This window comes from Ascidiella aspersa, chromosome 2, assembly GCF_963924565.1.
Source record: "Ascidiella aspersa chromosome 2, kaAscAspe10.2, whole genome shotgun sequence".
Classification (NCBI taxonomy): Eukaryota; Metazoa; Chordata; class Ascidiacea; order Phlebobranchia; family Ascidiidae; genus Ascidiella; species Ascidiella aspersa.
The window spans coordinates 10,275,544-10,288,610 of NC_139448.1; the positions used below are offsets into that span (position 1 = coordinate 10,275,544).

At 35.5% G+C, this 13,067-nt stretch overlaps 2 protein-coding genes across 2 annotated transcripts; both read right to left on the reverse strand.

Annotated features, from left to right (window-relative positions):
- Window positions 1-2,630: 2,630 nt before the first annotated feature.
- On the reverse strand, window positions 2,631-3,491 carry LOC146163557 (uncharacterized). The gene has a single exon (XM_083380537.1). The coding sequence runs from the start codon at window positions 3,489-3,491 to the stop codon at window positions 2,631-2,633; it is 861 nt and encodes a 286-aa protein (XP_083236663.1).
- A 2,488-nt stretch (window positions 3,492-5,979) lies between these two features.
- On the reverse strand, window positions 5,980-10,184 carry LOC146163558 (thioredoxin-like). Its single transcript, XM_083382093.1, has 5 exons — window positions 10,104-10,184; window positions 7,628-7,732; window positions 7,484-7,546; window positions 6,886-6,951; window positions 5,980-6,382 (listed from the first exon to the last, which is right to left on the reverse strand). The coding sequence occupies exons 1-5, from the start codon at window positions 10,125-10,127 to the stop codon at window positions 6,314-6,316; spliced, it is 327 nt and encodes a 108-aa protein (XP_083238219.1). The 5' UTR covers window positions 10,128-10,184; the 3' UTR covers window positions 5,980-6,313.
- Between the last annotated feature and the right edge of the window lie 2,883 nt (window positions 10,185-13,067).

Here is a 13,067-nt window from a genome sequence, read left to right on the forward strand (position 1 = left end):
GTGTTTGGTCACAGTCTCTGTGTTATATATTCTTATTGTTTTTTTAGAGAGCATCATAGCAGTGTTGTCAAGTCACTGTTTTCGAATGAATTGACTTGACTTAAACCTTTGGGCAAAATGACTTGAGTTGATTCAAGTATTTTGGATAAATGACTTGACTTCGGTCTGTTGGACAAATGACATGGGTTAAAATGAAATGTTTAAATTAGGTATTTTTTTTTCATAAAATCGGTTATTTATCTTAATTTTGGCACATAAAACAATTTACTATATAATGCGTCGATTTTTTTTACTTGGGTTGTTGATTTATCTATAAATTTTAATAGTTGAACGTTTTGTTTTTATGAAAATGACTTGACTTGCAATCGATGTCTTGGGCTGGGATATTTGACTTGTTATTAATCGAATATACTTAACTTGGACTTAAGTTATTTTACAAATGACTTGACTGGGGCTTAAGTCATTTCATAATGACTTGTTTACAACACTGCGCCTTAGTTATTTATCGTGCGAACAAACGTTGACAATCAAGTTCAAGCTACAAGTATCGAGATGAATAACAAACTACGTCTTACAGCCAATATATAAAATAAGTAAACAATTTTGAACAGACGATTATATTGGGCCCTTTAATATTTTTGAGCATGACGCACGAAATTGCTAAACAATGCGTTTAAACCGAACAGTGCTCAGTAAGCCTAAGTCTGTGAGTCTTAAGCGATCCGTGTAACATCTTTTATATTCTTTAAGGGTTAAATTATAATAGGCAAAGAGCAGCTTTTCATTAAGTTTAAATACTAAGGTGTACTGAACGTTTTTTAAATACTATGAGAGTTTACAGAAAATATTTAAAGAATGGTTAATTAGCAAGTAATATACACGAATTTATTTTATAGCAGTGGTTCCCAACCAAGGATCCGCTTATACCCTTAATGGATTTGGTGTGATTAGTTTTAAATTAGGGGTCTGTAAACTAAAAATTTTTTTTAAAGGGGTCCGTGACTTGAAAAGGTTGGCAACCCCTCCCAATCGCAATGTTTTTTGTTTAACATTCAGTCTGCCGTGATTAAATTTATCTTGTTTATTCCAGGAAAGTCCAACGAAATATAACATAACACAACTGCCCACCATTGTTTTTTTCAAGAACAAAATCAAGGTTGGCTTGTGTTTAATTGTATTTTGTTTATTTTATATAATAAAGACTTTTAGTAACGATATTTGTCGTGCCTCGTCAGCAGGCGCGGATCCAGCATTTTTTCTGCGGACTATGTTTTGTAGAGATAACGTTACAAAATTACGTTGAATGTGAACTCACAAAGTAACATCTAGACGTGAAAGTCGGAAGTATTCTTAATAACACCACGTAGTTTGTTTATTTTAGCAAAGTTTTAGGTTGGAGAAAGTCTCAATAGAAACAAATTACCAAGGATGTTATCGATCGAAGCAAGATAGAAATGGGCAAAGACATATAGAAACTTCATTTGAGATTCGCGAAGTTTTGTAGCATTTATGGCCACCCCCCCTCAGGTCCGCCTCTGCTTGAAGCACAAGACTGTCAATATAAAAACCAACCAGCCAACCTGTTTCGTTCTGTTTTGTGGAGTTCGGATTTCTTAGCGGAACCTTGATGATTAATAGGCTTTTTGTTCAGGTGGCCAAAGTCGTGGGCGTGGATTTGTTACTGGTTCGCCACACGATTAACCAAAATATAGAGGAATAAAAGAAAAGAAGGCTAAGTAACTTCTCAAATTCGTGACAAGGCATCCTCCATCATAATGACAGTTCCTTCTTCGTTTTCCACTTCACATTCACCTGTAGTAGTATTCTAACCATGTCATTTTTTATTGTGCCTAATGTACCAATGTAATCATCATTATCATACTACTAATATAAAAGAGGGTACAACTCGCGTTACGTCTCTAAGCTATATTCGCAACATATTACTTCGATTGTGCTTTTAGATGTATTTATCTTCGTTATAATATGTTAAGTCAATGAATTGACTTAAGAACACTCAAGTCACGGTTTTTAAAATGACATGCCTGATATTAGTTGAACGTTTTATAAGATGATGATTGTTTATTTGGACCACAAAGAAATAACTGTTTGGCGTAAAAACGACACAGCAGTACTTACAGGTTTACTTACAGTACGTTCAATAATTTCACCACCGTAAAAGTGCGCGATCAGAACTCCACGTGTGAACAGTAGGCCTATATATAGAGTTAGCTCCACCAGGCAACATATCAATAAATATAAATCGCTCTTCTGGTGTAAACGAAGTATAAACCGACGTTTCGGCAGCAGATACCAGCTGACCTCATCAGGGTTAATAATTAAAACGAGAGTGCGTTAGCCATCTTATATACTGAGAAGTAAAAAATTGAAAAAACGTAGATTAAAATTAATAATTCTAGAAGTCGCTGAAGTATGCGATAAGCTGTGACGCGCCGGAGTCATACGGTGCAGTACTGCGCCGTCGGACAACGGTCGTTTATCAGCTATTGCGCATAGCTACAACGACGAGTAGATTGCCGGATACCATGAATCCTTTTTATTCATGGTGTTAGGAGATATGTCAATCCGGAATGATTCAATGAACCGTATTTTGTAATAGTGCGGTTCCCAGTCTAGAATTTTACAGTTATCCCAATCAATTCCGTGTCGGAGTTCAACCGCATGCTCTGCCAGAGCTGACCGGGATGCCTTTTCTTGGCGGACATCACGCATGTGTTCGAGTTTCCTGGTATGAAAGGAACGTTTAGTTCCCCTATGTATGTTGCTGAACAACCTCCACAGGGAATCTCATAAACAGCCCCTTGACGTTTTTCTGGTTTGACTGGATCTTTAGTTGAAGGTAAAATATTTCCAATTTTTCTGGCTGGTTTAAAAGCTGTAGAGATGTGGTGGCCCTTCAAAATGCGTTTTAATTTTTCTCCCAGACCTGGAATGTAGGGAATAATGGCCAGACCTTTAGATTCTGGTTTAGATGTTAAATGGTTGGTTTTGTTACGAGGTTTGGACAACCAGTCGGGGTATCCGTTTAATCTCATGGCCTTCTTAACATGTTTGATTTCGTTGCCTTCGTCCTGATAGTTACTGCAAAGTTTTGAAGCTCGGTGTAGCAGGGAACTCACAACCGAGCGTTTGTGTTGTAAAGGGTGGTCTGATCTGAAATTCAAGTAGCGATCTGAATGTGTTACTTTTCTAAATACCTTGGAAGATAATTTACCTGACCGGTTACGAGTGATTAATGAGTCCAAGAATGAAATTGAGCATTTGTTCTCTGTTTCCATAGTGAATTTAATGGTAGGTTCCAAGCTGTTCAAGTGGTCCAGGAACTGCTGTATCAAGTTTGTTTTTATTATGACAAACGTATCATCCACGTATCTTCGCCAGATTCGCTGGGGGGTATGGAATGAATTCATGGCCCGTTGTTCGATGTCCTCCATAACCAAGTTTGCCACAGTTACTGAAACCGGTGATCCCATAGCTGTTCCAAATATCTGTTTCTAATGTTTTTTTTTATGCCATCACTTAAATAATTTATGTCAAATGTTAATTTCACGTGGCATTACACTCTTAAAACAAAATAAAAAACAGGAAATTTTCTTTGGACAATTGACAAAGCGCTGACAGTTTTGATAAATACACACAGGCAGGCGTGATGACGTCACAACCCTCCAGGCTGTTTCAAGTGAATGACCGGGGTTTGACCCGATCACAATTCCAAACCGCTACACCGTTGCTTCAGTCAAGTTTACCGTTATACCTTAAAAAGTGTTTTCGCGTTATACATTTTGTAAACAGTATTGCTCGTAGAGGGTTACAACTTTTATTTAGCCTATAACAGGCAAAATCCCTGGCACATTTATGTAAATTACGTTTACCACTTTTATCGGCATTTTTTTTACTTTAAGTTACGAGATATTTATCAAAACAAACACGTCCATTTATTTCTAGCCGCAAAAATCAATGGTGAAGTTTGTTAGTTTTTTGTCTATTAAAATAAAACGATTTGTGTGGGATGGACAATGCGATTATCATCCCGGGGATATTACAACCCCGAAACGCAACGTTTACAGCAATAAAACTGATATTGACCAAAATTACAAACAAGGGAGATATTACGTACGTGTTATTACGTTTGGTGTTGCGCGAAAATGTGCAATTTAAATCGAATTAAAGAAATCCACGAGACATCGCGCAAAGCGCGAAAGAATTGCGACTATATTTGTTTTAAAATGCAAGTTTGAATTTAGATTTAGAGTGGGGCGTGACGCATTGATTACCTTCGACCAAAGCGTAAAATATATATAGCTAAATAATAGACTAAAGTTAGTAAAGTTTGGTTGGAGAGGGTGCAACAGTGCAGAGGACGCTATTTGTCTGGAAAGATGGCAAAAAATGCGTGGACATACGAGAAAGACACAAGAGGTTCGCGCGAGGTGCGAAAACAACTTTCGTTTTAGTATTTTAAACAGATTGAATTTGCTAGAGTCATGACTAGATTCGTCCCTGAAAAGAGTGTTTCGGATACAACCAAACATGTAGAAACTGGCTCTTGTTTTCGCTTAGCCTATAAGGAAAATTAGCCGGGAGCCGGATTAAATTGCTTAGCGGACCGTATGTTGCCCAGGTCGGGTATAGATTTTTTTTTTCATTCCTACCTAGAAAAGTTCATTTTTGATGCAAAAATAATTGTGCTTAGTTTATGTTGTTTTACTTGATGCTGTGATGCTCGTATAAGTTATGAATAGCGTGGCCAAGTCAATCTTTTTATTCTAACAACAACTTGTATGCGATTAAATGCCTGCTATTTTAATATATTTCTTCAACTTTTCTTGTAGGCCCTACATCTAAAATATACAAGATAGCATTAATCGCAAGGATAGTTTAGGTTCACGGTATCCTAACGACCCTTAGATGCACTACTACTTTTCTTCCATAGCTGACAACAAAAATGTCTTTTTGCGTTAATTGCAAACGATTTTTTCCCCAAAACACTGACTTTAAGCCAGGGGTGTCCAACAAGCGGCACGCGACCTAATAAAAAATGGCACGCAAGCCCTCCCCAAAAAATACTAAAATTGTTATCCAGTCAATTGTCAAAAAAGCTCAATATGTTGTTCAGCCAATTGTCAGAAAATACTAAGTTTGTCATACAGTCAATTGCCATTGTTTGTTCACAATATAAAACAATCGCCGCAATCACGACAATCAACAATTACTTTTGATCTAGTAACATTATACTGTGTGGAGGCTAGCATTCACATAATATTATATAGCTTGGTATGAAGAAACAAAAGTCAGCTCACCGAGAGACACTTTGATGTAGTGATGCGCATTTGTACTTTGGCACGGGACGAAGTTATAAGATAAAAATTGACACGCCGGAATGTTTGAGTTGGACACCCCTGCTTTTAGCTAACATTTAATTGTAGCGTATTTAGGACATTTTGTGTGTTTATCCAAAAGCACGTTGTTACCAGTTAACGATATGTATCGCCCAGCAAGCTGTCGACCGATTTCTCACACTGGGTTTGTCAACTGTCCGAGTCAGAATTTCCTGTTCTGTGTTTTTACCGCACACGCAAAAATTATTCATTGCCGACATCTGGCGTGAATCCTTAAATCGAACCAGGAACGTTAAAAATGGCAGTCGTTTCTAGTGTATTTATTACAGTCAGTGCGCTCGTTTCGGAGTCTATGTTGTCTAATCTTTTTGTTTGTAAAGTACTGAGTTGCTGTTCGTTTATTGTAATTAATATTCAAATCTTAGCTTAATGGAAACTCGAAACAACCAACTCTCATTTCACGAATGCAACATAGTCCTTAACTCTTTAAATAGCGAAATACATTTCCTAGTACTCGAAATATTTACTCTCCTGAAACCATGTTATTAGGACTTGTCTATTGACATAATTGTTCATCGAACAGTATTATATCCGTTGGTCGCACTTTAAGCATCAATCACGATAAATTTTACCAGCACTTGTATTTGGTATATTAGATTAAACCAACAATGTATTAGTAGTTTGATTTTTTAATTCAAAACGATTTAGTTTTACAATAAAAAATTTAAAATACAATGGAGACAACAAGCAAAGATTATTTATAAACGTACAGTTGTGATTTTGGACAATTAGTCATATATTATTTACATGTTTAACATAGGACGGCAGAGTTTTTTTAACACGGACATTGTAACAACTGCAAGACTACTGTTTTTAATTTTAAAAGGGGGTAATGGCTGGAGGTGAAGGGCTGTCTTTTGGTTTTATGAGGGCACTTTCTTTAGTTCCAACACTGGCTACTTCAGTTTATTAATCTGCTCCCGAATCTTCGCTTCACTCGCCCCAACAACATCGCAATCTGGTATCTAAAAAAATATAATTAGATATGTAATACTGTCCCACAAAAATATTACAGGGGTGAAAAAGGCACATCACAAATCTTACATAGCAAAACAAAACACCTCATTCTGTATACATTTATGTGAAAAAAAAACAGTTATGTTTAAACATCTCAGATCACTGAAACCTTTTGAGTGTTGTTACCCCTGTGGCGAATTTGGTGGTTATGAGTTACTCTTGTAAAAATGTTTTTTGATGAAGTTATATATAGAACCTAGAAATTTGCATTTAAAGTATGAAAATTCAAAAATCAGTTGAAAGACTGTACAGCTCGTTTTTTACTGTTCAAAATATTGTATCTTATATTATGGTCAAAGTTACACGCTCTTAATTGTCAAATTATCACTTGTGGGGTAGTTGCACACAGGTTAAGAACCACAGATCCACTTTGTGTTGAACACAATTGACTAAAAATACATTGTGTTTAGGATCTTAGAAAAAACACGTTTAGGATCTTAGAAAAACATACCCTATTTCCATTTTTGTAAAAAATGAAGGTAGGCATTGCTGATATGCTGTGACTCGCAGCAACATCCTAAAAACAAAACAAATTTAAACCATTAAATTTAATTGTTTTATGTCTAAAAATTGTAAAACTCTATTAGAGATATAAATAACGCAAAATTATGCGTAAAGCTCCTTTAACTAGAAATGGACTCTAAGTTGTGAAAAAAATCTCAAAGTATAAATGAAAATGTAGGCTACCTACATCCAAGGTGCCCATTTTATTGGTTTTAAACTAACATATTAACCTATGCAATCTTACCTGTGACTTACAGTGTGAAAAATCTTAAAAGCTTGATCAAGATGGCTTAGCATCGCTTAAAAATTTATTAAAATGTAAAACCAGATTTAAATAAAATGCATTATACCTTTCGCAATGGTCGAAATATTGAAAGAAACAAATTAGCTTTTTTTTTCTCCTAATGTTTTACCGAAAGTATACAACTGTGTAACTTTATAATGCGAAATCAAACCTTTTTACTGCAAAATCAATATTGTGCTTTAAAAAAGGCAAGCACAAACCACACGTAAAAGCTGGCATATATTTCTTAAACTTTACATACCTCACATTCATCCACATCAACTTTAATGATCACCAACTTGTCCGGCAACTCTTTTTCTATTGTCTATGAAAAATAGTTTGCATGAAATTTCTATTTCAAGTTTAGCAGTAAATCCAAAATAAATTTCAAATAAAAACAACTGACTTCCAATTTTGGTGATATCATTTTACATGGGCCACACCATGTGGCATGAAAATCCACCACTACCAGCTTATCTCCAGCATCCTTCACTAGTTGGTCAAACTGGGCCTGCAAAAAAGACAAAATATTTTAAAATGTCGAGTGTTACTGTTTAGGCAATCACCATACAAACTTTTTATTTGTCTATGACAAGCATTTATAACAAAAAATCCCCATTTTCATTTTTTTGTTTATTTCTCCTCAGTTTAATTAAATATAATGTAAACTAGACGGGGGTGCGGTTGTAGTATATTTTGTCAGGGGGTATATTTTCAGGGCTTAGTGTTTTATTTATTTATTTATTTTTGTTAAATTCTATATATTGTATTGTATATTTTATATTTTGTTTTTTATTTTCCTTAACTTGTTTCTGCAAGCAAAAACAGATATGGGCCAAAAATTTATCCACTTAACTTATGGCTTTAAAGCGAAAGGGTTTCAAATATGGCGTAGATTTTGGGAAATGATTGAAACATATATTTGATCAATAAATGCTTACGGCCATGTTATTACATTTTGGTCAGCTAGCATATTTAAAAACCAAATATTTTCATTCTCTCTAAATGATTTAACGTCTATCGTGCTTTTTCCCATTTTACTGTGTAAATTTTTACCATGCCTTGGTCTGAGCAATCACTGTTGAAACAGAGTTTAAATCTGTAGTTTTGAGCAATATGCAAATATGTTTATGTGCCTAATAAGCCACCTTTTATATTGAAAGTTTTGCCAATTAAAATCCAATAAGCTTAATATTTATTTATTTATGCCATGTTATGACGCAGCTAACGTCGTCGCTAATAATGCGTTAAACTTAAGCTTTTTGTTGTTGCGGCCCTTGTTTAATTATATTTGTTTAGGCCTGGTGTTGATATGTTTGTATGGTTCAACAATTACAACAGGTGCTAACAGAGATGTGTACACTGCCTCCAGGATTCGCATTTAAATTTGCTGTGGTAAAATATTTTGTGTTGTAAGAGCAATAGGTTTTTTTACTTAGAGAGGCCTCTTTATAAAAGGCAAGTCGCATGCGCCTAGTTTTACTAGGCAAGCCACTTCAAACAATTACGTTGCACGCGCAGGACAATAAGGCACAGCAGGGATGCCAGCAGCCGCCTCGTCGACACGCGAGCTGAATAAAGCAAGTGATATGAAAGCATTCTGTATTGAAGTTTTTCTGCCGCTAGATAGGAGTAGATAGCTGTTATGAACTAAAACGATGACATAATACTTTTGTTTTTTGTCCCCCAATTGGAGGTGCCTAGGGGTGCAGCCTCATAAACCTCTAGATAGCACTTTCATACCACTCTACGCCATGTCTGGAAATTTGAAAGTTCTACGATGTATACTTTTTCTATAATGCTCTGGACAAAAATCGGTCTGAAACATACCAAGCAAACCTTAAAAACCAAAAAAGAATAGCGGCAAAAACAAGATATGTCCCGAAAATAAATTTTCGGCCCATACAATAATTAGAAGCCGTGGGACATCCTTGCGGAGATCTAACGACAAGAAATCTAGGCCATTTAATTAATAACAAGAGGGAGTAATGTGTGTTCTGAAAACTCTTTATTAGCATAAATTTCTTAAATTGGGAAAGTCTTGGTGTTTAAAAACTTCACACATTTTTTTTGTTTTATTGGACTTTTGTGCTGTTATTGAAAGGTGCAACTGTGCACTAAACATCTGCTCATACCAGTGTGGACGAAAGGCCAAAAAAGGGGTGATCAGGTGCATCAGAGGTCAAAAGAGCAACCCGCTAGTGTAGCATATGAGAATTAGGCGGAGTCTAGAATGCTACCAGAGTTTAAACAATTATTAAATCAACGCACAATATTTGGGTTGGCATTTCGGTGTAGGTGGGTCAAGTATTATTATTTTTATTATTTATCGACTCCACTGCTGGAGTGTTTTTGGAAAAGGTCATAAAAAGCACAAAACACATGCTGTGTTTATCTTGTTTTAAAAGAGTGACTTGCCTTACTCAAAATATTGGAATGATTTGTGTACAACAAAACACTGTATTAATTTCAACTGTGAGACATAATTTTAAAGAAATTGCATCTCTTTAGTCTATACAGAGCTATACACTGTGGACACATCCCATGAAATATTACACAACACCTCTAGGCTTAAAGCATTTCCTTGAAATGGACAAAACATACTAAATCATTAAAAAAAGAAATAAAAGTTTGTAGTCCTGCAAACTCAAGCCAAAATAGGAAAATTGAATATAGCAAAACAAGTCGACCAATTTTACTAGACTTTACATTAGTTAATTTTATTAAAATTTTGTTGTCATTTTGCAACGGTTGATGTATTGATGTTCTGCTTTTCCAAGACATTTTATTGCAAGGGTTAATGATTCTTTAAAAACATTGTAAGAGGCTCTTTATGTAAATTCTTTAAAAAGTTTAAATAAAACACTGGTATTTATATATACCTTATCTTTTGCTTCACAGGGCATCTTAAACTTTAATATAGTATTAGTCAAATAGTAGTTCTAAAAAAACTGATTAGTGCTGTAAAACACAAAAAATCATTGGTATATATAAGCAGAAGTATATATTTTAAATAGTTTTAGGTGAATGGGTCCCAATTGCATTCGATTATATGTGGCCCTAAAGATTCGAGTCAAACATTTTTAAGACCAAATAATACGCCATACATACATATTACATACAACCAAATAATACGCCAAAATAGGATAATAGACATGCCAAAATGGCTATTTTCATTTGTAAATTTACTAGGCTGGTAACATTTCACACTAATTGACGTCACTGGCATGGTTTTGGGCAAGCATTCCAGGCTAAAGATGGTTGACAAGAAGATACTGAAACGCAATCGGGGAATGGGTAAAACAAATGATTTTGGCTCACATTCACACTAAAAATATAAACTCATTTTTATTCCATAAAACAAATGACAAGATTACTTTTTAAAAAATAAATTAAGGTTTCATACTCTCTTAATATGAAATACAATAGCATTCCAGGCCAAATGGTAGAAGATACTGGAACGCAATCGGGGCCGGGGGATGGGTAAAACAAATTTAATTTTGGCTCCAATTCACACTAAAAATATAAACTAATTTCCATTCCATGAAATAAATGACAAGATTACTATTTAAAAATGAAGGTTTCATACCCTCTTAATGTGAAATACTATATGCATTAATTTCCTGGTAGTTGGTCTAGATTCTAGAATCCTACCACATTTTCGTCCGGGTGTTTAATTTTGTATACATAATTTGGAGTAGGTTGCGAGTAAGCGTTTGGGTGGGTCAAGTATTGTTATTATTATTTCTGTTCTTACAATTTCAACTTTGACAACTTGTTTCGTTAGTGGTAAAATAAATGTGGTAGGACTCTACTTTCTAGATCGCTAAAAGCAACAAAGCCGTTTTTCTACCTTCTACAGCTTTTGTAACGAAACACTCTACGTCTACGGTCCAAACCGACCGGGTCTGGGTTCATTTTATGTCAGACACAAATAGACAGTATCCATACTTTGCATAGTTAAATAATAAAGATGCAACAAAAGTAAATAAAATAATATTCTTATGTAAAAATACTAATCTCTTCACTTAGAAGATTCTAAAATATGCTAGTTATGCGTCTAACCGCAGCCAATATTTAACCGCGGTTTTGTTTTACATGTTAGCTTTACCGCTCTTTTCGCCTTCCCCAAAAGTGAATATCATGGTGACACCGATAGAGTAGATCACGTGTTAGGTTGCCAGGCGAGGCGACAGGGCTCCATTGTGCGAAAGCGTGTATGAAATAAATACGCACCAGTAACACAAAGAGCAACAACAAGCTACTAGCGCAGTTCGTGTAGTGCTTGGTTTTCCAAACCTATTTATTTAAATAAAATTGACGTGAACCCCAACGGCCCACGTTCAAAGTTGATCAATAACAATTTTTTTTCGGATTATTTGGGGTGCGGGTTAGCGTTTGGGTCAGTGGCGTAGCCAGCCGAAAATTTTGGGGGGGCCAAAAAGTTGGAATTTTTTGTTTAGCTTTTGTCATTGTATTAACCGCCGTAACGAACACAAATAACAATGCTGGCAGACCGTTTCGAGCAGCAACTGACTTAGTGTTAACGCAATACTCAAAAAATAGTCAAAGAGGAAAAACTGTCCAAAAGTAGTAAAAGTACATTAATGTATAGTAAATGTTATATAAACTACATCGTTTGTGACGTAACAATGCATGACAATTACAGCGTGGCATGCCTGTGATCAAATATTGTGGTACTGCTCATTAATGCTACAAAACAAATTATTAAGAGTAAAATATTTATAAATTTTTGGGGGGGACATGCCCCCCCCCTGGCTACGCCTATTTTGGGTTTGGGTAGGTTAAGCAATATCATTAAATAATAAATATAATAATACTTGACCCACCCAAACACTAACCGATACCCTAACCCAAACATTGTGCGTTGCTTTAAAATGTTTCAACGCTGTAAGCTAAAGCGTAGTACAAGGAGGACAGGAGGTACTTCTTAGTTGCAAACTAATTCTATATAGCCGTTTACCAAACTTCCAAAACCGGGTCATTTGTTACATATGGGCCTATTACAAATAAGTCGGTTACCGTACTTCGAAGTTCGGTAACCGGTTTGCGGGCAAATTGCCTTTTCCAAAATATACTAGGCTACTTTGCTCTAAGGTGCATATTTCGCTGTAGTGCACCTTTCGAATGTGAACTGTTTGAGTCCTGTTGGTACACCGGGGTGAAAGTAGAATTTTTTTCTTATGGTAACGCATGGAAATTATTAGGGATGCCCCGTCCTTAAAAAACGTCATAACTGGACGTCTGAAACAAGCAACCGAGGTCGTCGCTCGTTGTAGGACTAGTGCACAAATATGGAACTGAAATCTTAGTTTAAATTAAATGCATTTAAAGAGCCCAGTTCAAATAAAACTTAACCTACGTGCCATTGTAACAAACGAGCATTTCACTCCTTTGGAAAAACTGGCTCCGACCAATGTGTTTTCTTTCGAAATGCTTCTGAAACTATATCGCATAATTGTCAACATATTGAAAGCTATTGAATAGAAATTACATCTTGCGTCTTTAATTTCCTTACAAAACAACTCTGTAAGTCTTCTGTTTGGAACAGGTTGCGACAGTGATTTGTTCAATTGATTACTCTGTTATATGCGCGCTTCGCTACTAATACTGTTGTAAGTACGCGTATCTAGAATTTAGTTAGGGGTGTGCGTGATAATTTTTTCATGAATGACGTCACAAAGTTACATCTTTACGTGACACAATAAAAGTCAACCTTAAGAACACCACACATGTTTCGTTAACTTTGTTAGTTAATGTTTGGAGAGGTGTTACTTCAATACAAAAGCAAATTACAACGAAGTTATCGATTCGCGCAAAACGAT